The 24,480-nt window shown below is 43.3% G+C and overlaps 1 protein-coding gene across 2 annotated transcripts; it reads left to right on the forward strand.

Moving 5' to 3' along the window:
• The first annotated feature begins 422 nt into the window (after positions 1 to 422).
• On the forward strand, positions 423 to 6,017 carry LOC138755878 (actin, non-muscle 6.2). Of its 2 annotated transcripts, XM_069922623.1 has the most exons (3): positions 423 to 521; positions 603 to 751; positions 4,505 to 6,017. In XM_069922623.1, the coding sequence occupies exons 2-3, from the start codon at positions 626 to 628 to the stop codon at positions 5,507 to 5,509; spliced, it is 1,131 nt and encodes a 376-aa protein (XP_069778724.1). In that variant the 5' UTR covers positions 423 to 521; positions 603 to 625; the 3' UTR covers positions 5,510 to 6,017. The 2 variants fall into 2 exon arrangements, with proteins under 2 accessions (XP_069778724.1, XP_069778726.1); XM_069922625.1 differs by lacking the exons at positions 423 to 521; positions 603 to 751 and adding an exon at positions 2,357 to 2,424.
• The last annotated feature ends 18,463 nt before the right edge of the window (positions 6,018 to 24,480 follow it).

Here is a 24,480-nt window from a genome sequence, read left to right on the forward strand (position 1 = left end):
CCGAACCATCAACGGGGAGCCCTCCGAGATCTCTGCGCTGTTCCACGATCTGAACATGGTCGCCGCAATCCCCCACCCCCGTGTCTCCCAACTACCCTGAACCTCCTTCAACGTCTCCCCCTTTCCTGTGTTCCTTCAAATCTCCGCTATTCTCAGGAATTCAGTGGATGGTGACCCTACCTTTGCCCCTCTCCGTGCTTGAATATGGGGGGGGGGGGGGGGTTTGTCCAGTGCTGCAGTTCACGTACTGAGCCCGGTGGCCAGATATTGCGAAGGTTAAAGGATAAATAAACATACCAACAGTGGTATGATATCATCTATCCAGAGTGAAGATGAACAGATAGTCTACGTTAAATGAATGGGCACTTCCATGTGCCTAAACTCTGTGGACCTTGAGCGCAAGCTTTGGCTCTGTCGCAGCTCTCATTGGTTGTTCGTCATGGTGGGAGGGGAGTTGGTGTGGCATAAAAAGAGGGGCTGTGGGGTCTGCTGTGTCGCAATAGCTTTGTTCTGCTCGCTGGGTGGGTCTCGGAGTCGCGTCGGTGGCGATTTTCTGCTTTGTGTTCCTGGTTCACCGTTAACGGGGTTTCTCTCTGTTTCAGTCACCTCCTGCTCGCTGTAAACCATGGCCGAGGATGAGATTGCTGCGCTGGTGGTCGACAATGGCTCTGGGATGTGCAAGGCTGGGTTTGCAGGGGACGATGCCCCCAGGGCTGTGTTTCCCTCCATCGTGGGGCGGCCTCGGCACCAGGTGAGTGGAAAGTTTGAACCCTGGCAGTGGAGAGGAAGGAAAATGGGGAAGGAGAAGAATGTTCGAGTTCGTGATTTGTGCTTCGCCGTGAGGCTTGGCTTTTGGACTTTATCCAAGCTCTACTTGAGTGGCTTTCGGACCCTGGTTCTGGATGGACGCTGGGTGTGAGGGTAGTATCCCAGGCTCAGTGTAGAAGGGAATTGACGCTTAACGGGACCAATTGACTGGCTCTTCTAGCGTTTTTAAGGATTAAGTTTATTTTCACAAAATACCTTGAAGGTTGAGTTCTGTGAACTTGCTATCTCTAACGTCCGTAGTGCCGGTGGAGTATAATTTGGAGCATCGAAAGGGACCAATGGCAACATCGTGATTGAGTTCGTTCAGGAACAAGTCATTGGTGTTAGAATGTGCTCCGCCTTCACTCCCCCTGCTCAGTGAGTTTGAAAGGACTGACCAATTTATGCGAGGCTGAGTGTTCTCGATGAACATGGCTAAATTTTTGTCCAGCAACAATTCTGGGTGACTTGCATTCTATAACAAATAACTTGGGATACTAACAACGTTGATTTCCAGGCTATTAAACATGAAACTAGGAAGTTTCATCTTCTGCTATCAATGGTATTGGTGAGCCTTTATCTGAAATGCTGTGGGCAGTATTGGCCTCTGCATTGAAGAAACTGCTCAGAAAATGGCTGGTAACTTTGAGAAAAAGATGTTAAATGAGGATTGTATTTAATGGAGCTCAAAAATGAGAGGGCATTTGAAATGAGATTAGGCATCTTAACAGGGTGGATGGAGATATGTTTGAGGAAATTCTAGAATTGGAGGTTGCCCATGGTGAGTGCTTGAAACCCTCTCCAGTGGTGGCAGCACAGACTGATTTTTTTTGGGGGGTGGGGCAGATGCCTAGTAAGTGAGGAGATTTAATTAGTGGACATGAATTGTAACTCAACGGACTTCCAATCAGAAGCCAAAGCTGCAGATGCTAGAATGTTGAGTCGACAAAGAATTGATGGAGGAATTCCATGATTTGGGCAGAATTTGTTGGGGGGAAAAAGTCATTATTTTGAGCTTTGCTGAACATCTCTACTTCAACTTGGGTTTCCTGTGGCCAACCATTTTAACATTTCTCCCTGACCTAATTTCCTACAGTGACCTGTGTCTTTGGCCTTGTCTATTGTCAGGGTGAGGCCAAATACAAAGTTGTGGATCAACTCCTTACACAATCCTCTTGACCACTGCCTTTTCTTGATCTATGCCTCTCTTTACCTACTCCTGTACTTGAATTTCTCTAACTTCCCCTTTCTAATGGCTTCTCCCTTCTATCTCCATCTCTGACACTGAGTCTTGTCCAGCATCAACTCTGGGCTTTACCCCAGTTTCTTTACCTGTGTAATTTCACCTGTCTTGATGAGGGGTTCATCCCAAAATGTTGACTGACCTTTTCTATCCATGGATGCTGTCTAATGCTGAGTTTATCCAGAAAATCTTTGATCTATTCCTATCAGATCAGCTTGACGAAGCAGTTGATTGGGTGTCACTGATTTTGTGTATATCCACAATTTTAGTGGATTCATGAAATGTCCTTTTGAATATTCCACCTAGTTTGGGTGATGTGACTTCTGTCCTGGAGTGAAAAAGCGAAATCCTGCAGGTTCTGCCTCTCTGAAATGGTGAGATTTTGTACAGCATCTGAAGAGAAAATGGTTGAGCTTTTGAATTGGATGGATTGGCTGGGACTGGATATTGAAGTGATCAGGAAACAAAAATCTATTGGCCCAGGGCAGGGAAGGCAGTGGTAAAAGGCAAGAAACAATATCTTTTACTGTGTAAATAAACAGTGAATATAAAATTTAAGGCATTAAATGGTGGACATGCCTGTGCCACTCTCATTCCTGTGAATGTGGCTTTTCATTTGCCATTGTAGTGGATTAAAAAAATCTAGGTGACCTCATGAATATAACATCTGTAATTCATAACAGTGGGCAATGCTCGTTTAATAATTTTATCTTTTAATTCTTCCAAACTGGAGATTGTTTGGATGGAACTTTGTCAGGGCTCACTTGACAATCCTTTGTTTAGAAATTGACTTTGTTTGGTATGTAACAATACATGGAGACAGAAAATGAGCTGCAGTTCATTGAGCTTAAATACTTCAATCTCCAACTTCCCTAATGTGATACTGAACAGAAGTAATATCCTAGGGCAGTATTTCTCAGTTGTCTGACCTTCAGCTTGCCAGGCACTGTCCAGCCCACCCTCACTCTGGTCTGTGGTAACAAAAATAGAGATGGTCTGCAGATGGAAAAAGTGACAATTCCTGGCCTGAGGGAATGAAGTTTTGAGTGAAGAGCCACCTTGATTTGTGGATCTAACTTCCTTGTCATTGTAAACTAATTCAATCTACACTCTTGGAGTTTCTCCAGCAATGAAGATTATTTTGGGTGAAGTTGGTGGATCTGCTGCCTCTTGGCTCCAGTTACTTGGGCAGCACCAGAGGTTAGGTTGATGTTGAGTGTGAGTCCTATGGGCCCTTTGGACAACCATGACCATGCAGACAATTATACCCACCTGCACTAATCTTACTTCCCTGGATTAGGACAAACTTTTATGCCTTTTCTATTTAAGCAGTGATTGTATTTAATACCACCACCTCTGGCATTGAGGTCCTCATGACAACCACTCAGTGAAAGGATTAATCACCAGATCCTATTTTTAAAATCCCTTCCTCTACTTTGTTATTGAACAATGATCTGTGCAGACTTGGGCTGAAGAGCCTATTGTGATGTTACATGATGTAACTCAGGCTACCAATTTGCATAAGATTCCAGTAGCTATATGTTCTCTTTAATAGAATTGGCAGCCTCTACTATAAATTATCCAATGTCTGGTGGATTTGCTGCATTACAATTTCTAATGTAGGTCATTCAGCCCAATAATGGAAAAATTTCACCATTACTTTGTCAATAATTGCAAATTGTCACCAACACTTGAGTCCTTCAGTATTACAGACCTCTGGAATTTTTTCCCCAATGTTTTTCAACTTTAAATTGGTCAATCTGTTGCCATTTTCCTGCACAGGCCTCTAATACTGTAAGAAGGGTATGTCTTACAGATTGGAATTTCATAAAATTATCTCCAAACATTGCCTTATGGCCAGCATTTAGTGGGAAATCAGTGCAAATGGAGTTCAACAAATTGCATTTTTCTTCTAATTCCAATGTTCTCCACACACAGTGCAGTCTAATCCAAAAACCAGACTTGCACAAACTGCCGTGGACCATTTTGCCCTGATAAATAGGGCAGTCAAATGCACAGCAAAAACTTTCATGGCAAAGAGAAACTTGTAATGTGGCCTGATGAGATCAAGACTTTCTCTTCCACTTCAAGTTAACATTGTAACTACTTGATGTACAAGGCCATGGTCCAGCAGCTCAGTACAATATTGGCTCTCAGTCTAAGCCTTGGGAAGACAAACAGATGGCATGACTTAAGTGAATCAATCTCTCAAAGGACTGCATTGCTGCAACACTCCACTGAAATAAATGGTTTAAAAGGTGCATGATTAAGGGGTTGAATCTGCATTGATTAGCAAGAGAACTAGAGAGGATTTGTGGTTTAAAAAAAAAAAATTGGTGTGAAGGTTTGTATACAAGTTCCCATTTAATCATGGTAACATTTATTTCTAGATACAGCAGAGAATCAAACATCCAGTTTCTCAAATTTTGAATCTTTTATGCAATCTCTTTCTAGGGTGTGATGGTGGGAATGGGTCAGAAAGACAGCTACGTTGGTGATGAAGCCCAGAGCAAGAGAGGTATCCTGACCCTGAAATACCCAATTGAGCACGGGATTGTGACCAACTGGGATGACATGGAGAAGATCTGGCACCACACCTTCTACAATGAGCTACGAGTGGCCCCAGAGGAGCACCCTGTCCTCCTCACAGAGGCTCCACTCAATCCCAAAGCCAACCGGGAGAAGATGACCCAGATCATGTTTGAGACCTTCAACACCCCAGCCATGTACGTTGCCATTCAAGCTGTGCTGTCCTTGTACGCCTCTGGCCGCACCACTGGCATTGTGCTAGATTCTGGAGATGGTGTGAGTCACACTGTGCCAATCTACGAAGGCTATGCCTTGCCACATGCCATCCTGCGTCTGGACCTGGCTGGCCGAGATCTCACTGACTACATGATGAAGATCCTAACAGAGCGTGGGTATTCCTTCACAACCACAGCTGAGAGGGAGATTGTCCGTGACATCAAGGAGAAACTGGCCTACGTGGCCCTAGATTTTGAAGCCGAGATGCAGACGGCCAGCTCTTCATCTTCCCTAGAGAAGAGCTACGAGCTCCCTGATGGCCAAGTCATCACCATTGGCAATGAACGTTTCAGGTGCCCAGAAACCCTCTTCCAACCCTCTTTCATTGGGATGGAATCTGCTGGGATCCATGAGACCTGCTACAACAGCATCATGAAGTGTGATGTGGACATCAGGAAAGATCTGTACGCCAACACAGTCCTGTCTGGTGGAACCACCATGTTCCCAGGGATTGCTGACCGGATGCAGAAGGAAATCACAGCCTTGGCTCCCAGCACCATGAAGATTAAGATCATTGCTCCACCAGAGAGGAAGTATTCAGTGTGGATTGGAGGCTCCATCCTGGCTTCTCTCTCCACCTTCCAGCAGATGTGGATCAGTAAGCAGGAGTACGATGAGTCCGGTCCCTCCATTGTCCATCGCAAGTGCTTCTAATTCATCGTGGAGTTTCGAACGGACTTGATTAGATGAAGATTTTTGCATTTTCATTTCTCCAATGTTAGCTAGTGTTTGTTTTCAGCCTTTGTGGAAATGATGTAAATTTTGTTGACAACCATAGCTGTGGTTTAGAGGGGTTGAATTCAATTGGTCACAGTGATCCTAGAATATTTTGGGATATCTGGGAGAAACATTCAACTTTTGTAATCCCTGTCTACTTGATCATTGGGCCTTTGAAGGGAACAATGAGAAAGTTTATTATGTCCATTGTAATGTTGAATTGTGAATTTGGAATTATTGTTTCTTTTTATAATTGTTCCATTGTACTCAAGACAACACAATTGTCCCTGGAATAGACAAGTCTCCAGAAAGAGTTCATTTGTTAATGATTGTTATTGAAGAACCTTTAATTAAAAGCATTTGAACAACATGTTGAATTCATGCTACAGTAAATTGAACTACTTTTGCCCCTAAATGTTCAAAATAAACCTGTCATTCACTCAAACATTAATTGACTTCAGTTCTCACTATTTCTAGTACATTATAGGAATGAAGTTGTGAAGAGACAGACTACTCTTCCCTTTTTAAAAAAAAAGATGTGTGCCTTCCTCTGCTTGTAACTCCACAGCTCTAAATCCCTTTATACTATGTTTTAAAATCTTCCTCCTGAAGAACTGAGGGTAGTGGAAACTGGTGTCCTAATGAGGAGACTTTTTTTCCATAAGACACTTTCACCTTGGTCCTCTTGTCAAGATTTGAGGCCTTAATCAACTGGAACAAGCACTCTAGTCAAGCCTGTGTGTATATGAATGCCTACTAAGTATCTCCTTCATGTTTCCCCACAGTTTAACAACTGGAGGGCATAGATAGGTTGTGAAGTAATAGGAATTTGTTTTCAGTCAAAAATCTGCTTCAAGATTTGAATGGAGGAGCCAAATAGCAAGTATGAGAAATGGTAGGATGATGGCAGAAGGAATTAAATGCAGGAGGGGAGAAAGTTCCAGTATGTAATCTTTAATTTCTCCAGCATCTGTATTTAAACTTGGGGTAAAACACTATACAGGCCATTCAGCCTTCAATGTTGTGCTGACCCATTTAATTACCCAAAAAAGTACTGATCCCTTCCTACCTTGTAACCCTTTATTTTTCTTCCATCCATGCACCTGTTTAAATCTCTTAAAAGCCCTTAAATGTTTTAGCCTCTGCCACCATTCCAGGCACTGCACAATGAAACCCATCATCTATGTGATGACCTTGAGGGTTGTATAGATTTAGACCTCAGGTTCCCTCTGTTCAGGGAACAGAGCCCTGTATTCAGCTTCTGGTTTGTCTTTCCAAAATGTATTGCCTCACTAATCTGGATTGAATACCATCTGCCACTTTTCCACAATTCTGCATCCTGTCTATATTGTTTTGTAACCTATGAACCTTTAGCACCGTCCACAACTCCAACCTTCATATCATCCACACACTGATCCAGAGAGATCAGTCAGTTGCATCAACAGCAAAGCCATTGTTAGGCAAGGGGTCAAATCAATTCTTTATTCTCTTAACTGTCAGTCCAATTATCAGAAGATAGGAATGGTGCTTTAGTACATTAGCAGGAAATGAATGATCAGTAGGTGCTCTTGGGGTTGTGTCTGGTATTGGGAATGGAGGCACTGATTGCATGAAATGAACTGGAATTTCTACAGGAAAAGGAGACAAGTCCCCAGAGATTCAATCTTGGCAGAATATCTTGTTGCCATAAGTTTCAAGCAAATGCTGAGATCAACCCTCATCAGGAAACTGAATGCTGGCAGAAGTCAAACTGCATACATGGAGGTACAAGGTAGAGAAACTATCAGATCCAGAGGAAAGATTGCCTGAACATCGCAGTATTTGGGGGGTGGGAAAGGAAGAGGCTGTAGCTCACAACCAGATGAGGAGTAGATGGAACTAGGAAACTGGTGAGTTGCAGAGGGGACTGAACAAAGTGAGGCTTTTCTGGTCTTTCAGCTTGTAAATCGGACTTGCCATTGACATCTATAACCTACAAATGACCATAGTTATTTTGACTTCTGAAAAGGTTCGTCTCATTGGGGATTGGAGACCCAGAGAGACTGTAGATGTTAGAATCTGAAGCCAATACAATTCTGCTGGAACTCAGCGGGGCAAGAAGTATAAGTGGGAGAAAAAGAATGGTCGATGTTTTGAGCTGAAATTCTTCATTAGGACTGAATTTTAGCTCAAAACATTGGCCTTTTTCTCCCAATGATGCTGCTGGGCCTACTGATTAGGGATTGTCAGCATAGCTTCACATAAGAAAATCATGTTTGAGTTTTTAGAGGTAACCAAGATTGAGAACAGTGTGAAAGACAGGCTCTTTCAGATGGCCTGAACACCCCCTTGTAAAGCCGCAGAATCTCCCCCCCCCCCCCGCAGCTAAAGACTTAACTGAATGCACCCAGAGTGCCTCCGAGGCGTCGACACCAATACTCCGGGAGGGATCATTGGCAGAGCGCTGGGCTCCACCGATGCACCTGAATGTGCAGCCAGTTAGGGGCAGGTCAATGACATTGCAGTGACATCGTCAGCCTGAGACGCAGTAGCGTGAATTTTAAAACACCGACAATTTGCACGGCGGAAATCAGAGATTCAACAGCATTAATGGCCTTTCTGAGGAGTGGGTGTATCTCAAACTGAACACTGAGACAGGCAGATAACACGATGTGCATTTGCCTTGCCTGCTCTGGGTGTGCCATAATCCAGTGCTGTTCTACTTCAGCACACTTCATTTGACATCACGTCGGCAGGCGGAGCTATGGCTCCAATCGGTCATTCTCCATGGGCTCCGGAGGGCATTCTGAGGCACCTCTGGTTGAATAGGCCCTTTCAGGTGGACCAGGTAACGCTGCATCAGCCTTTTAGGGCTGCCACCTGAAAGGTGAGTTAGCAATTTGAAATCTGCTCCTGCCAGCAGCCTCAAGGCGGAGGGTCCACCTGAAGGGGTCTTTTATCTGCATAGACATCAGCAAGACCTTTTACAAGGTCCTGCACAGTAAACCGGCCAGAAAATATGACTGCTTGAGATCCAAGGTGAGCTGACTAACAGAATTAGCTTGATAGGAGTCGTGGACCATGCTTTTTGTCTGCTTTCCTTCCCCATCTACTTCCATGTCCCTGTCCCTGCACCTGCTCCCTCACCACGGTAATGAGGGATACTAACAGCCTTTCCAAGTGAGGCAGAGGTTCACCAGTACCTTGTCCAACTTGATCTAGTGCATTTGATGCTTCCACCTACAGTCTGTGGTTTGACCTCGCCTGCCTGTGGGGTGCCCAGCTGCATCACACAACAGCTACCACCCACAGTCTAATAGGTTCCACAGGCAGTTCAAAACTGTGCTCCAGACTCCAAGGACCTAACTGGGTAGACAACCTACCATTGGCCCTGTTGGGTATCCGCACGGCACCTCTTTGGTCCCGGCAGAATTCGTACCAACCCCAAGCGGGCAGCAGGACAACTCGGCAGCTTTCCTCAGCAGGCTGAGGGAAAGAGTCGGCAACCTGGCCTCGATTCCACCTTCCAGGAAGACACATGAGGAACAACAGACCTACAGGACTGTGTTTTCATTTGTAGGGGTCCACATCATCCACCGCTTCAGAGGCCATACGAGCGTCCGTTTCAAGTCATCTGCAACAACAGGGCCACGTTCATGTTGGAGGCAAGATGGAGGAATTCGTCACAGACAGGCTGAAGCTGGCACACCTGAACCCAGCTCGCCCGGTCAAGACAGCAGCACCACGCTGGAGAGGTAGGCCAGCAAAGCTTGCAGAGACTTTGCCTACAGGCACCAAGGACAATACAGCCGGTTCGGGGGGGTCATGTGGCGGCCCACTGTCCCAATGATCAAGCCAGCGCTCCAAGTGATGAGCACCACCAAAGGCCAGCAGCCAGCGCAACGACAATGGCCCCAACAAACGAACTGGCGGGCAAACGGCAAGGGCAGCTTAAAGGCTAGTGACCCCAAAATGGCGCTGGCCTTGCCGCATAGCCAACAGGCAGGGACAGCGTGCGGGGAAGGGAATTGTTATGCAGGAAATTACCTGCGCGCGGGAAACCCACTTTTGTTATGTGGGTCATAATGTCAGTAAAGGGGGGCAACGGTGGCAACAGTGCAAGTATAAAAGTTGGCCCTGAGCTCTCAATAAAACACAGAGCTTAACTTGACTACACTCGTCTTCTTTCAAGTTGCGCGTGGCTACAGGCCTATTAGTCTGATGTCGGTAGTTGGAAAGTTATTGATCCTCAAGGACGAGGTTATGAAATACCTTGAGGTGCATGACATGATAGGTCCAAGCCTGCATGGTTTCATGAAGGGAAGATCTGAGGTAATCTCAAGTAGGATGGACAAGGGAGAGGCTGTGGATGTTATGTATTATGATTTTCAAAAGCCTTTCAATAAGGTTCTGCATAAGAGGCTGCTTAATGAGATGAGAGCACATGGAATTACAGGAAAGATATTAGATTGGGTGGAGCATTGGCTGATAGGCATGAAGCAAAGGGTGGGAATAAAGGGATCCTGCTCTGGTTTGTTGCCAGTTACTAGTGGTGTTCTACTGTGGTCAGTGTTGGGGCTGCTTCTTTTTAGAATATATATCAGTGATTTAGATTATGGAGTGAATGGTTTTGTGGCGAAGTTTAGAGATGACACCAAGATAGGTGGTGGAGTAGGAAGTGTTGAAGATACCAAAAGGTTGCAGAGAGACTTGGACAGTTTAGGAGAGTGGGGAAATAAATGGCAGATGAGATCCAATGTGGAGAAATGTACGGTTGGGCATTTTGGAAGAGGAAATAAACAGGCAGATTATTATTTGGATGGGGATGTGAGAAACAGAAGTACCTTCACAGAATTTGCTCGAGACAAAAATTGAGAACAAAGAACTTTTATTCTACTATTACAACAATGCAAAGTTGGGTGCTTCCCCTTACCCTGGGAATACACACAGATACTGGGGCTGACCCAACTTTTATACATTTCATTTCAGTACAGAGATACCTTCCCCCCAACATTCTTCTGCCTCCTGGATTGGTTTAGCATTAGGTAATTCTGCCCACGTGGATTCTAACTTCTTATCAGTTTATGTGTCTTCCTGCAAACTTGTTAGCCAGAGAAGTATCATGTCTTTGTTCTTCACTCATTAATCAATCCCTAAGACTTGCTAAAGCTATCTACTTGTTATCCTGTTTTGAAGATCCTTAGTTTATTACACTTTTACAACCCTTCCTCTCATTCCAGCATCCCTTCACCCTGATTTAACCCATAATACTTAATCTCTAATGAGCACTTGCTTGACTCCTCACATTCCAGAATCCCTTCACCTTAAGTTAACCCATAATACTTTATTCTTAATTGGCACTTGCTTGGCTCCTAACATTCCAGTATCCCTTCACTTTAAGTTAACCCATAATACTTTATTCTTAATTGGCACTTGCTTCCAGTATCTCTGGACTCCTAACATTCCAGTGTCCCTCACAGGGAGAAAGTTCAAAATTCGGAATTGCAAAAGAACATGGGGGTCCTTTTGCAGGAAAACCTAAAGGTCAACCACCAGGTTGGATGAGCAGTAAGGAAAGTGAATACTAAGATGGCATTCATTTCAAGAGTAAAGAGGAATTGATGAGGCTCTATGGGGCACTGGTGAGACCTTATTTGGAGTAACTGTGCAGTTTTTGGCCCCTTATCTTAGAAGGAATGTAATGATGTTGGAGAGGGTACAGATTCCAGGATGATTCTTGGAATGCAAGGTATAAGATATGAGAAACGCTTAGTGGCTCTTGGACTGTATTAATTTGACTATAGAAGAATGAGATAGGATCTCATAGAAACATTTTGAATGTTGAAAGGATTAGATTGAGTAAATGTGAATAAGATGTTTCCCTTGGTGGGTGAATCCAAGACAAAAGGGTACGGTCTTAGAATTAGAAAGTACCCATTTAAAACAGATGAGGAGAAATTTCTTGGCCAGAGGGTCATGGATTTGTTAAATTTGTTGCCACATACAGCTATGGAGGCCCTATGATTGGGGGAGTTTAAGGAGGAGATTGATAGGAATCTAATTAGTCAGGGTATCAAGGGATATGGGGAAAAGGCCAGAATTTGGAACTTGATATGAGAACGGTTTAGCTCAGTGTGGAGTTGCGGAGAAGACTTGATGGGCTGAATGGTCTACTTCTGTTCCTTTATCTTGTGATCTTAACAACAATATGCAATCCAAGGAAAACCATAGGCAATTATTCATTCCACACCACCTGCTGTTAATGCTATCTTCAATTGTCAATAGGAATGTCAAATGAGGCTGTTAGCCTGTGGATGGTAAGCCGTAGTGTGAATATGGGTAGTACCCAGATGATCAGTGAGAGCTTGGAACAACGCTGACTCAAACTGAGACCCTCGATTCATTATAATAGTGACTGGAACACCAAAAGATGGAATCCAATGATCCACGAAAGCTCTAGTGACCGTCTCCACAGAGATGTCAGAGATAGGAATGGCCTCCTGCCACCTGGTAGTCAGGTCTTCACGTGAGCAGATAAGTATATCCCCAAGAGTGCGGAAGTGGGCCTATTAGGTCTAGATGCACGTGCTGGAAACGGGAATCCAGAATACAAAATCTCCCATCTTAGATTTTGTGTGTCTGGAGACTTTTGAGCGTTGACACAGCAGGTCCTTGGCCATAATCCAACATCCCATTTAACATGAGGCCAGGTAAAACGTTCCTTAATTAGTTTGATTGATGCTCTTCTACCAGGATGCAATAGATTGTGAAGAGACATAAAAATCTCCCACCTCCCAGCCACCAGCACAAAAGGCCAAGGCCTTCCTGTGGAAAAATTGCAGACTAACTTTTCATCCAGGATCACATCTTGAGATGGAGACCAGAGTTGATCTGGTGATAATGGATGAGATTGGGATTGGTGTGCTGTGCATGCTCAATATAGATTACATACTTCTTCCTGTATACTTGGACAACTTTTCCAATCTGTTGGCCCTTATAATGACCTCTGACAACCTGAACCTCATCATCCTTGTGTATGGCTTTGAATGAACCATCTAACTTTAAAAATATTGACAGGGAATCCCATGTTGTAAAAGGGCTGTACGGTTTAGAGTCTATGACACGTATGCAGTAAAGTTTTCAAAATCAATATACAGAGGTACCAATGAGAGAGGATGCAGTACTTGCTCTCCTATTAGGGAACAAGACAAGTCAGGTAAACATTTTGGGTCCAGCGACCATAACATCATTAACTTCAAATTAATTATGGGAAAGGAAAGTTGGTCCTCATGTTGGGATTCTAAATTGGAGGAAGGCATATTTTGTAGAAATGAGAAAGGATCTAGGAAGAGCGGATTGAGATATATTGTTTTCTGGCAAGGGCATGTTCAGTAACTGGAAGGCCTCCAAAGGCAAAATTTTGATGGTGCAGAGTTTGCATGTTCCTGTTTGGATTATAGGCAAAGTTAACAGGCATAGGGAACCATGGTTTTCAAAGGATATTAACAATCTGATTAAGAAGAAGAGAGAGAGATGTATAGCAAGTATAGGCAACAAGGAGCAAATGAGGTACTTGAAGAGTACAGAAGGAAATCAGGAAGGCAAAAAGAAGGCATGAGGTGGCTCTGACAGATAATGTGAAGGTAAACCCGAGGGGATTCTAGATTAAGAGTAAAAGGATTGTAAGGGACAAAATTGATCCCCTAGATGATCAGAGTGGTCCACTATGTGTGGAGCCTCACGTAATGGGGAAAATATTAAACGTCAGTATTTACTCAGGAAATTGGCCTAGTGCACAAGGAAGGAAGAGAAACTAACAGAAGTGCCATTGAGATTAAGGAGAAAGAAGTTATTGCTGCCTTACAGCAAATAAAGAAAGATAATTCACCCGGGCCAGATATGATATTCCCTCGGACCTCGTGGGAGATTAGTGTAGAATTTGCAGGGGCCCTGGCAGATATATTCAAAATGTCCTTAGCTATGGATGAGGTGCCAGAGGATTGGAGGGTAGCTCATGTTGTCCTGTTGTTTTAAAAAAGGCTCCAAAAGTAAACTAGGTAATTATAAGCCAGTGAGCCTGACGTCAGTAGTATGCAAATTATTGGAAAGAGTTCTGAGAGATAGGGTATATAGGTATTTGGACAGTCTTGGGCTGATTAAGGACAGTCAATATGGCTTTGTGCATGGGAGGTCATGTTTAATGAATCTTGTAGAGTTTTTTGGATACCAAGAAGGTAGATGAAGGAAAGGTTGTGCATGTTGTCTACATGGACTTTAGTAAAGCCTTTGACAAGGTCCCACATGGGAGGTTAGTTCAGAAGTTTATGACACTGGGTATCCATTGAGAGGTTGTAAACTGGATTCGCAATTGGCTGCGTGTGAGAAAACAGAGAGTGGTAGTGGATGGTTGCTTCTCAGACTGGAGGCCTGTGATAAGTGGTGTGCCTCAGGGATCTGTGTTGGGATCAGTGTTGTACATTGTCTACATCAATGAACTGGATGATAATGTGGAAAATTGGATCAGCAAGTTTGCTGATGACACAAAGATAGGAGGCGCTGTGGGCAGCGAGGAAGATTTTCAAAGCTTGCAGAGGGATCTGGACCAATTGGGAAAATGGGCCTGTGGAGGTACACCACTGGCCTGGCCCACTGCAGGGGGCAACCTCTGTACCTGTAGAAGAGCATGGGGACAAGACAACACCTAACCAACTGTCAATCAGCCGATCTGAATGGACCAAACCCCACCCGGTCGGGTGTCAATCACCCTCTGGAACATAAGCCTGAGCCGGCCCTTTTGAAGTCACTCTCAGAGCTCACAGCACCATAATCTCACAGCTGGCTCTGTGGAGGTTTACGTCGAATAAAGCCTGTTGTACAATCTTTTGGTTTTATGTGTTGGCTTCTGACCGACAGCGCACCACAGGGCCAAAAAATGGCAGATGGAGTTTAATGCAGACAAATGTGAGGTGATGCATTTTGGAAGGGCAAACCAAGGTACGACTTACACAGTAAATGGTAGGGCACTGAGGAGAGTGGAGGTGCAGAGGGATCTGGGAAAACAGATACATTATTCCCTGAAGGTGGCGTCACAGGTGGAGAGGGTTGTAAAGAAAGTTTTTGGCAGCTTAGCGTTTATAATTCAAAGTAATGAGTACAGGAGTTGGGATGTTAAGTTGAAGTTGCTTAAGACATTGGTGAGGCCAAATTTGAAATATTGTGTGCAGTTTTGGTGCCCTAACTAAATAAAGGATAACAATAAGATTGCAGAGAAAATTTACTAGTATGTTGCCGTGTCTTCAGGAGTTGAATTATAGGTTTTTATTTCTTGGAGCAAAGAAGAATGAGGAGGAGATTTGATAGAGAGATAGGAGAGTTCATGTGATGAGGAGAGAGGAGTAGACATGAAACTTGGAGCTCCAAAAAGAACAAAGTAAAATCAACAAATATAACTAGAAAGAGGAAAGAAAAGTGGTGAAATAAACATTGGAAAAAAGAATAGACATCAAGGTAACAGGGAAGAGAGAAAAGAAGATTGTCCAGAAAGAATCAGAGCCACGAGATGATCCAGAGCAGTGGCCTCGTGGAGAGAAAAATGGCGGACCCCTGTATGAGGCTGTTGTGGGAGGAAAAGATGGATGGCTTACCTGGAGAGGTGATCGAGGACGTCGGGAGGTGCTGATCAGAGACTGTGGGAAGAGTGCATGCATTGAGGTGCCCGCACACTGAGTTGAGTCCAGTGAATGATGGCAGGAGAAGGCGGGAAGTAACAGCAGCAGGAGTGGTGGCAGTACGGCAAGCGAAGGAGAGGTGGATGAGGATGTGATAGACTGTGTGCCTGCTCCAAAAGGTGGGGACAGGAGTACAGGTGATGCCGGGAAAGTGGCCCAGTCTATGAACGAGAAGGCGGCCTGGAAAGTGGCCCAATCTATGAACGAGAAGGTGGCGACAGGCACAAAGTCGACGACGCGATGGGGTGTCGAGCAGCAGCACCGGGAGTGGCTCAGAGGGGAAGAAGAGAGTGACCGGCGGGAAGGCCTGATGCCACAACAGAGGAAGTTGTGAAAGGGGAGAGCGGGAGGAGATTTAAACTTTCCATGATCAGTTTCAGGGAAGTGATGAAAGCAGTGGTGGAGGCCTCCAAAGTGTTAAGGGACTTATCAGTAGAAATGGGGTAAGTTAAGAGTGCCATAGAAGATCTGTCATGAAAGGTGACCTCGGTAAAGGGTGGAGGATGGTGTGGAAAATCTAAAAAATGATAGGGATGCTTGGAGTGATGGGGGTAAGTACAGGAAGAATAGAAGCAAAAGGTGGCAGGCAGGTAAACCCGGGGCAAAAATTAAAAAGGGCCACTTTTCAAAATAATGGTAAAAGGGATAAGAGTGGCAAGAACAAACCTGAAGGCTTTGTGTCTCAATGCAAGAAGCCTTCGTAATAAGGTGGAGGAATTGAATGTGCAGATAGCTCTTAATGAATATGATTTAGTTGGGATCACAGAGACATGGCTTCAGGGGGACTGAGGCTGGGAGCTCAACATCCAGGGGTATTTGATATTCAGGAGGGATAGACAGAAAGGAAAAGGAGGAGGGGTAGCGTTGTTGGTTAGAGAGGAGGTAAACTCAATAGAAAGCTTGGAGGATGTGGATTTGCTATGTGTAGAACTGCGAAATACTAAGAAGCAAAAGATGCTAGTGGGAGTTGTGTACAGGCCACCTAACAGTAGCAGTGACGTTAGGGAGGGCATTAAACAGGAAACTGGAAATGCGTGCAACAAAGGGACAGCAGTTATAATGGGTGATTTTAATCTACATGTAGATTTGGTGAACCAAATTGGTAAGGGTATGAGGAAGAGGATTTCTTAGAATGTATGCGGGATTATTTTCTAAACCAGCATGTTGAGGAACCAACTAGGGAACAGGCCATTCTAGACTGGGTATTCAGTAATGAGGAAGGATTAGTTAGCAATCTTGTTGTGCAAAGCCCCTTGGGCAGTGGAATTCTTCATTAAGATGGAGAGTGACAGTTAATTCAGATACAAAGGTTCTGAACTTAAAGAACGGTAACTTTGATGATATGAGACGTGAATTTGCTAAGATAGATTGGCAAATGATACTTAAAGGACTAACAGTGCAAATGCATTGGCAATCATTTCAAGATAGCTTGGATGAAATATAACAATTGTACATCCCAGTTTGGAAAAAGAATAAATTAACGAAGATCGTGCATCCATGGCTAACAAGGGAGATCAGGGAGAGGATCAAATCCAAAAGCAGTATTCCTGAGGACTGGGAGAACTTCAGAGTTTCACAGAAGAGGACAAAGGCATTCATTAGGAAAGGTAAAAGTGATTGAGAGAAAGATGGCAGGGATCATAAAATTTTTTTATGGATATGTAAAGAGAAAGAGATTAGTTAAGACAAATGTGGGTCCATTATATTCAGAAGCAGGTGCATTGATCATGGGGAACAAGGACATGGCAAACCAATTAAATAACTACTTTAGTTCTGTCTTCACTAAGGAAAACATAAATAATCTTCAGAAAATAGTAGGGGACCGAGGATCTAATGTGAGGGAAGGGCTGAAGGAAATAAATGTAAGTCAAGAGGTTGTGTTTGGTAAATTGAAGGGATTTTTAAAAAAAATATTTATTTTTCACACTGTGAACAATATCAATCAAAATACATTCAAAAATTTCCCTCTTGAATATACAGTGGCATTTTCTCCCCTTTTTTCCCCCTACCATCCCTCCACCTTCCCAACCCCCTCCAAACCCATTAAACGTTCAACATATACAATACAATAAAACCATTAAACAACGTCATCACACAATGAAAATAAACAAGAAAATTGTGTCATCACTTTTACACACTGGATCAGGTCATTTTGTCTTCTTCTCATTCTATAATTTTAGGGGGTGGAGGTCCGAGGCAAGCCCTCTCTGTTGTGTTCCACGTACGGTTCCCAAATTTGTTCAAATAATGTGACTTTATTTTTTAAATTATATGTTATTTTTTTTCTAATGGAATACATTTATTCATTTCCATGTACCATTGCTGTACTCTCGGGCTCTCTTCTGATTTCCAAGTTGACATTATACATTTTTTTGCTTCAGCTAAGGCTATCATCATAAATCTTTTTTGCGCTTCATCCAGTTTGAGGCCTAATTCTTTACTTCTTATGTTACTTAGAAGAAAGATCTCTGGATTTTTTGGTTTGTTGCTTTTTGTGATTTTATTTAATACCTGATTTAGATCTTGGCAAACTGAAGGGATTAAAGGCAGATAAATCCCCAGGGCCAGATAGTCTGCATTCCAGAGTGCTTAAGGAAGCAGCCCAAGAAATAGTGGATGCATTAGTGATAATTTTTCAAAACTCTTTAGATTCTGGATTTGTTCCTGAGGATTGGAGGGTGACTAATGCAATCCCATTTTTTAAGAAGGGAAGGAGAGAGAGAGAGACCAGTTAGCCTGACATCGGTAGTGGGAAAAATGCTTGAGTCAGTTATTAAAGATGCGATTGCAACACATATGGAAAGTGGTGATATCATCAGACAGAATCAGCATGGTTTTATGAAGGGAATTTCATATCTGACGAATCTTATAGAATTTTCTGAGAATGTAACTAGTAGAGTGGATAAGGTATATCTGTGGTGTGGTATATCTGGACTTTCAGAAGGCTTTTGATAAGGTCCCGCACAGGAGATTAATGTACAAATTTAAAGCACATGGTATAGGAGGTATAGTATTGAGGTGGATAGGGAATTGGTTGACAGACAGGAAACAAAGAGTAGGAATAAATGGGTTCTTTTCAGAATGGCAGGCAGTGACTAGTGGAGTACTGCAAGGCTCAGTCCTAAGGCCTGTTATTTACAATAGAGGGAATAGAAAGCAGCTTCTCCAAGATTGCAGACAACATGGAGCTGAGTGGCAGGGTTAGCTGTGTAGAGGATGCTAAGAGGATGCAAGGTGACTTGGATAAGCTAGGTGAGTGGGCTAATGCATGGCAGATGCAATATATTGTGGATAAATGTGAGGTTATCCACTTTGGAGGCAAGAACAGGAAAGAAGATTATTACCTAAATGGTGTCCAATGAGGAGAAGGAAAGATGCAACAAGACCTGGGTGTCGCTGGGCACCAGTCATTGAAAGTGGACATTCAGGTAGAGAAGGCAGTGAGGAAAGCGAATGGTATGTTGGCATTCATAGCAAGAGGATTCGAGACAGGAGCAGAGAGGTTCTACTGCAGCTTTGCAGAGCCTTGGTGAGATCACACCTGGAGTATTGTGAACAGTTTTGGTCTCCTTATCTAAGGAAAGTCATCCTTGCCATTAAGGGAGTGCAAAGAAGGTTCACTAGATTGATATCAGGGATTGGAGGACTTACATATGGCTGGATCGACTAGGCATACTCGTTGGAATTTAGAAGATTGAGGGGGTATCTTTTAGATGCGTATAAAATTCTTACGGGATTGCATAGGGTAGATGCAGGAAGGTTGTTCCTGATGTTGGGGAAGACCAGAACCAGGGGGTCACAGTTTAAGGATAAGGGGAAGTCTTTTAGGATTGAGATGAGAAAAAACAATTCTTAGAGAGTGGTGAATCTGTGGAATTCTTTGCCATAGGAAGTGGTTGAAGCCGGTTCCTTATCTATATTTAAGAGGAAGTTAGATTTTTCCCTTGTGGCTAAGGGGATGAGGGGTCTGGGGAGAAGGTAGGTACTGGGCACTGAGTAGAAGATCAGCCATGATCAAAATGAATGGTGGTGTAGGCTTGAAGGGCAAAATGGCCAACTCCTGCACCTAGTTGCTATGTTTCAATAAAAGAAAGGGAGAGAATGTGGGAAAAATTGGATATGTTAGAAAACTTTAACAGGAGGAACATTAAAATTGTGGGAGTAAAAGAGGGGACGGAGGGGAAAGACCCCACTAATTTTAAGGAATGGATCCTGGTGGGGGGGGGAATCCTTCAGATAGAGAGGCACCAACAGTCCCTCTTTCCCAAGCCGGTTCTGGGGCAGAGGCCCTCGTCCATCTTGATAAAACTCTCAAATTATCAGGAGAGGGAAAGGATACTGCATGTGGGAGCAGAAGAGGCAAGGGTGAGAGGTGGCCTGGTCAAATTTGGAGATGAAAAGGTCCTCTTCTTTCACGATGTAAGCGTGGTGCTTGTAAAGAGATGTAAAGAGTTTGATGCAGTCAAAAGAATTTAAAAAAATAAAGGAATGGGTTTCGCTTTATTACACCCTGCAACCTTGAAGGTGTTCCTTCCTGGGGGATTGGTAAAAATTCTTTGTGGAGGCCAAGGAAGTGATGAAATACGTGAGTACTCTGGTCACCACCCAGGAGGACACCTGGGGCAACAATAGGACAGATAGAGGGGTTCTGGTTATAAATATTGTAAATACAATAGTAGGAATGATTATACTTTGTTTATTGTGATGTTTAGAGTTTTAAATATGTATATGTATATATGGGAGCTTCAGGGCAATGGAGAAGGTGGCGAGTACTAGATGGGTGCTACAGGCACTCGCCTGAATGGCTGTGGAGCTGGCACCAATTTTTCGGTTAGTGGCACCGGGAGGTGAGGAGGGGGTTAGAGGTAAATTAAAGGGGGAGGAAGGAAGGAGAGGGGATTATTTGGGAGGTTTTATTGTATTTTTTTGAATTGTTGGGTGTAGTTTTTACTCTTAGTTTGCTTAGTGTTTGTCTTGAACACAGACGTTTGCATCAAGAGTCGGTGGAAGACAATGGGGGAAAAAGATAAATATTAAAAGGATGAGGAAGAAGTGGGTAAGGATAATGCGAAACCTCTGAGGTCATGGATAAGATCATTACATTTGTAAGTTTTGATGATAAAGAATCTTGGCACACATTAAAAAATGCATAGTGTTTTTACAGGAGACCCACCTTACACAGCAAAAGCATGCAAAACTAAAGAGGAGGTGGGTGGACCAGGTGGTGACGTCCTCCTTCACTTCCAGAGCCGGGGGGGGGGGGGGGGCGTGGCTATCTTGATAGGAAAGAATGTTCCAGTGATGGCCCTGGAGGTGGTCGCTGACTCAATGGGGAGATTGGTGCTGATGCATTGTCAAATATATTCAAAACCCTGGACACTTATGAATATATATGTCCCAAATTTCAATGATGAAAAGTTTATACAAGATAGCTTCTTGAGAGTAAATGAAGGGAGTGACAATGTTTTGATTGGAGGGAAGTTTAATTTTTGTCTGCATCCGATAATGGACATATCAGCAAAGAAGATAAAAAGTTCCAAGGCGGCTAAGTCCACCATGGCCTTTATGAAAGAGCTGAATCTTATAGATTTCTGGAGAAGGCTGAATCCGAAAGAGATTACTCCTTTTACTCACGATGACATGATTACTACACTAGAATTGATTTATTTCTGACATCAGCTCAACTGGAGGGTAGGTTAATGGGAGCCGAGTACACAGAGTGGCTATTGTCAGATTACACACCCTTGACTTTATCCATCATAATGGCAGATAAACAAGCCTCGGTGTATGGTGGCCTTTGACCCAGAAACATTTAATACTCTTGACTCTGGGTATAAAATCCTGGACACCTGGTGCCTGAATATGTTGCTGTTGGGAAAACTTAAATTTTGTAGCTTTGTTAGAGCTCAGGTTAAATTGTTCTCTGAGATGAATTGCCCCTCTACTGAGGATAACTTCCTAATATGGGACACATTGAAGGCTTTTTTAAGGGGCCAGATAATTGGATGTACCAAGAGTATTAAAAAGGGATAAATGAAGAAGATTAATGATTTGGAACAGGAAATAACTCTGTTGATAAAATATTAGCAAAGAGTGAGCACAGAAGAAAAAAATACAGGATTTTGGAGAATTAAAACCTCAAGTACAATACATTACAAACATATAAGACAGAAAAGTTGATTTTAAGATCCAGACAACAGTACGAGCTGGGGGAGAGCACTTATAAAATCTTGTCCTGGAAGGTGAGGGTGGAAGAGGCCTCAGGAATAATCAATATGATTTAAATGGGGAAAGGCAAGATCTCATACAAACCAAAGGAGGTAAAACAGAATGTTCAGAAGATTTTACAAAGAACTATATAAATCTGAGTCAGGCGAAGACCCTAACAAAATAAATGATTTCTTGCTTTCATTGGAACTATCAAATTTGAATCAGGAAGAGCAAGAGGAGCTAAATGCCCTTTTCTCTAAAGAGGAGATTGCATGGACTCTGAGCTTCTTGCAGGCTGGCAAGACACTGGGGGAGGATGGTTTCCCTGTTGAATTTTTAAAAGTATTTAAAAGATCTTTTAATGCCCCTTATTATGAAGATGGTGGGCCAGGTGGCGGAGACACATGCACTCCCAGGGTCTTTCTCAACAGCAATTATCACAGTGATTCCCAAAAAAGAGACCCATTGAGTCCCGCCCATTTCATAAGTGAATACAGATTATAAAATTATTGCAAAAGCATTGGCCAATAGGTTGCCAGAACATTTGCCTAAATTAACAAATCCAGACCAAACTGGATTTGTACAAAAGAGGCAATCAGCTAACAACATAGCTAGATTGCTTAATACACCTGGCACAGTCGGGGATAGATCCAGGAGTGGCAGCATCTCTGGATGGGGAGAAGGCCTTCGACAGATTGGAGCAGGATTTTTTGTTCAAAGTGCTGGAGACCTTTGGACTGGGACAAACATTTATTAATTGGGTGAGGACACTTTACCACAAACCACAAGCAAAAATTATTACAAATGGGCAGATGTCTCCAGCATTTCCATTAAGCAAGTCAAGCAGACAGGGCTGTTCATTGTCCGCAGCACTGTTCATTCTGGCCATTGAGCCACTGGTGGAAGCCATTTGGCAGGATCCAGACATAAAGGAGTTCAAAGTGGGCCAGGTGGAACACAAAATAAATCTTTTTGTTGATGTGTTAGTATATTTGATGGACACGGGGGGGGGGGGGGGGGGTGGTGGGGTCATTGGCTAGACTAAGGACCACACTGGAAAATTAAGGCAAGGTTTCTGGGTATAAGGTAAATCTGGACAAGAGCAAGATAATTTCTTTGACGAACGTGGATTATGGGCAGTACTAACAAGGAAGTCATTTCAAATGGCTGCAAGAAAGCATTAAATATCTGGGGATTAAAGTAGATAAAGATTTACACAACTTCTACAACTTAATTATCTCTCTTTGCTCTGGAAGATTGAAGAGGACTTGGTTAGATGGAGGACGCTGCCAATAACATTGATGGGCAGAGCTAACTGTTAGAATGAAGGTGATGCCAAGGCTCCAATATCTTTTCCAATCGTTACCCATTTCATTGCCTCAGAGTTTTTTTAAAGCACTCAGTGAGTGTGCCAGAAAGTTTCTGTGGAATGGGAATGTAGCGTGAATCTCCATGGAAAGGGCACAAATTGGACTACACTTGGTATGAAGAGATAGCCAAAGAATTAATATATAAGTGGGATACCAAATTACTCGCAAAGACAGATAACCCCATCCTAAAGAATGTACTTCAGACATGGAAAAGAGTAAAAAGGTATATAGGATGGAAGGTGGGGATATTCCCCAAAATGCCTTTGACCCAGAAACATTTAATACTCTTGACTCTGGGTATAAAATCCTGGACACCTGGTGCCAGAAGGGGAACACGCGTATCGAGGATTGTTATAAACCAGGGCAGCTTATGTAATTTGAACAGTTGAAGAACAAATATGATTTGTCTAACAGAACATTCTTCTGCTCTCTGCAAATAAGATCTTAAGGGAAAAATTGGGACTATCTATGACCGTATCTAAATGTAGTAACATGAAGATTCTAATTCGACAGAAAAATGTGTGTTAATTTATCTCAAAGGTGTACATATTCCAAAGTGAGGGCCCGAAGCCAGGCTTACACAGGTCGAGGGAGAGATAGGAATTAGACTTAGGCACAACAATGAATGAAGAGTGGGCAAGACCTGTGTCTGGACAACATGACTGGAGTCATCAACGCCAAATACATGTTGGTGCAATATAATTTCTTGCATAAGCTGTACCTCACACCACAAAAATTACACAAATCAAAGCCAGAAATTTCAGAAATGTGCTGGTGTGGAGGTTGGAACTTTTGTCCACTCCACCTGGCTATGTAAGATCTTTCTGGGAAGACCTGGGGGACATTCTAAAACAAATGATGAAAGTGGAATTTCCACAGGATTCAGAGTTGTACCTTCTGGGAGATATTGGGGAAGTGCAGTTTAGACTGGCCAAATATCAAATTTCATTTGTGAAGGTCACTTTGGTGATAGTCAGGAAGTGTATACAGTTTTCATGGAAGTCCAACTTCCAATTAAATGCCACATGATGGAATATTGAAATGTAGAGTTGCATTCCCCTGGAGAAAATCACATACAGCCTAAGGAAGAAGCATGACACATTCGTTAGAATGTGATGACCTTAGCTGAAATATATTGGCACTCAGGTAGATTAGGTCTCCCTCCTCAAAAATAGGAACACTAAAAATCCATCCCCAGAAGGGAAATGAGTGTGACTAACGAAATGGGAAATGCCACAGACAACGTGTTTTCTTTTCAGTAGTTTTGGTTTTATTTTGAGCTTCTTTCTTTTCAGTTTTTATCTTTTTTATTTAGTCATTATTATTCTTAGGTTCTTCTTCTTCCTAGGTTTCTGTAGGGGTCATTGGCCCCACTGGTATTTGTATCAGTATAAATTAATTGACTCTATTTTCAGCTCTGTGTGGGATGGGGGTGGGGAGGGGGAAGGGATAAATACAGACTGTGGGAGGCAGCAGCCCCGGCCTCGGTCGAGTGAGGCAGGCGGAGGCCCCGGTCCGGGCAGAAAGTAGGAGGCGGCGGCCCCAGTCCGGGCACAGGGAAAGCAGCGGCGGCCTCGGCCCCGGTCCGGGCAGTATGGTCCGACCTAGGAGGGGAGGCAGG

This window comes from Narcine bancroftii, chromosome 2 (assembly GCF_036971445.1).
Source record: "Narcine bancroftii isolate sNarBan1 chromosome 2, sNarBan1.hap1, whole genome shotgun sequence".
In the NCBI taxonomy this organism is placed as follows: domain Eukaryota; kingdom Metazoa; phylum Chordata; class Chondrichthyes; order Torpediniformes; family Narcinidae; genus Narcine; species Narcine bancroftii.

Bases quoted from the DNA above. Each gene is read 5' to 3' on its own strand.
- LOC138755878 (XM_069922623.1), top strand. From the start codon at position 626: ATGGCCGAGGATGAGATTGCTGCGCTGGTGGTCGACAATGGCTCTGGG. The intron at 752-4,504 runs GTGAGTGGAAAG...ATCTCTTTCTAG, and splicing joins TGGGGCGGCCTCGGCACCAG to GGTGTGATGGTGGGAATGGG.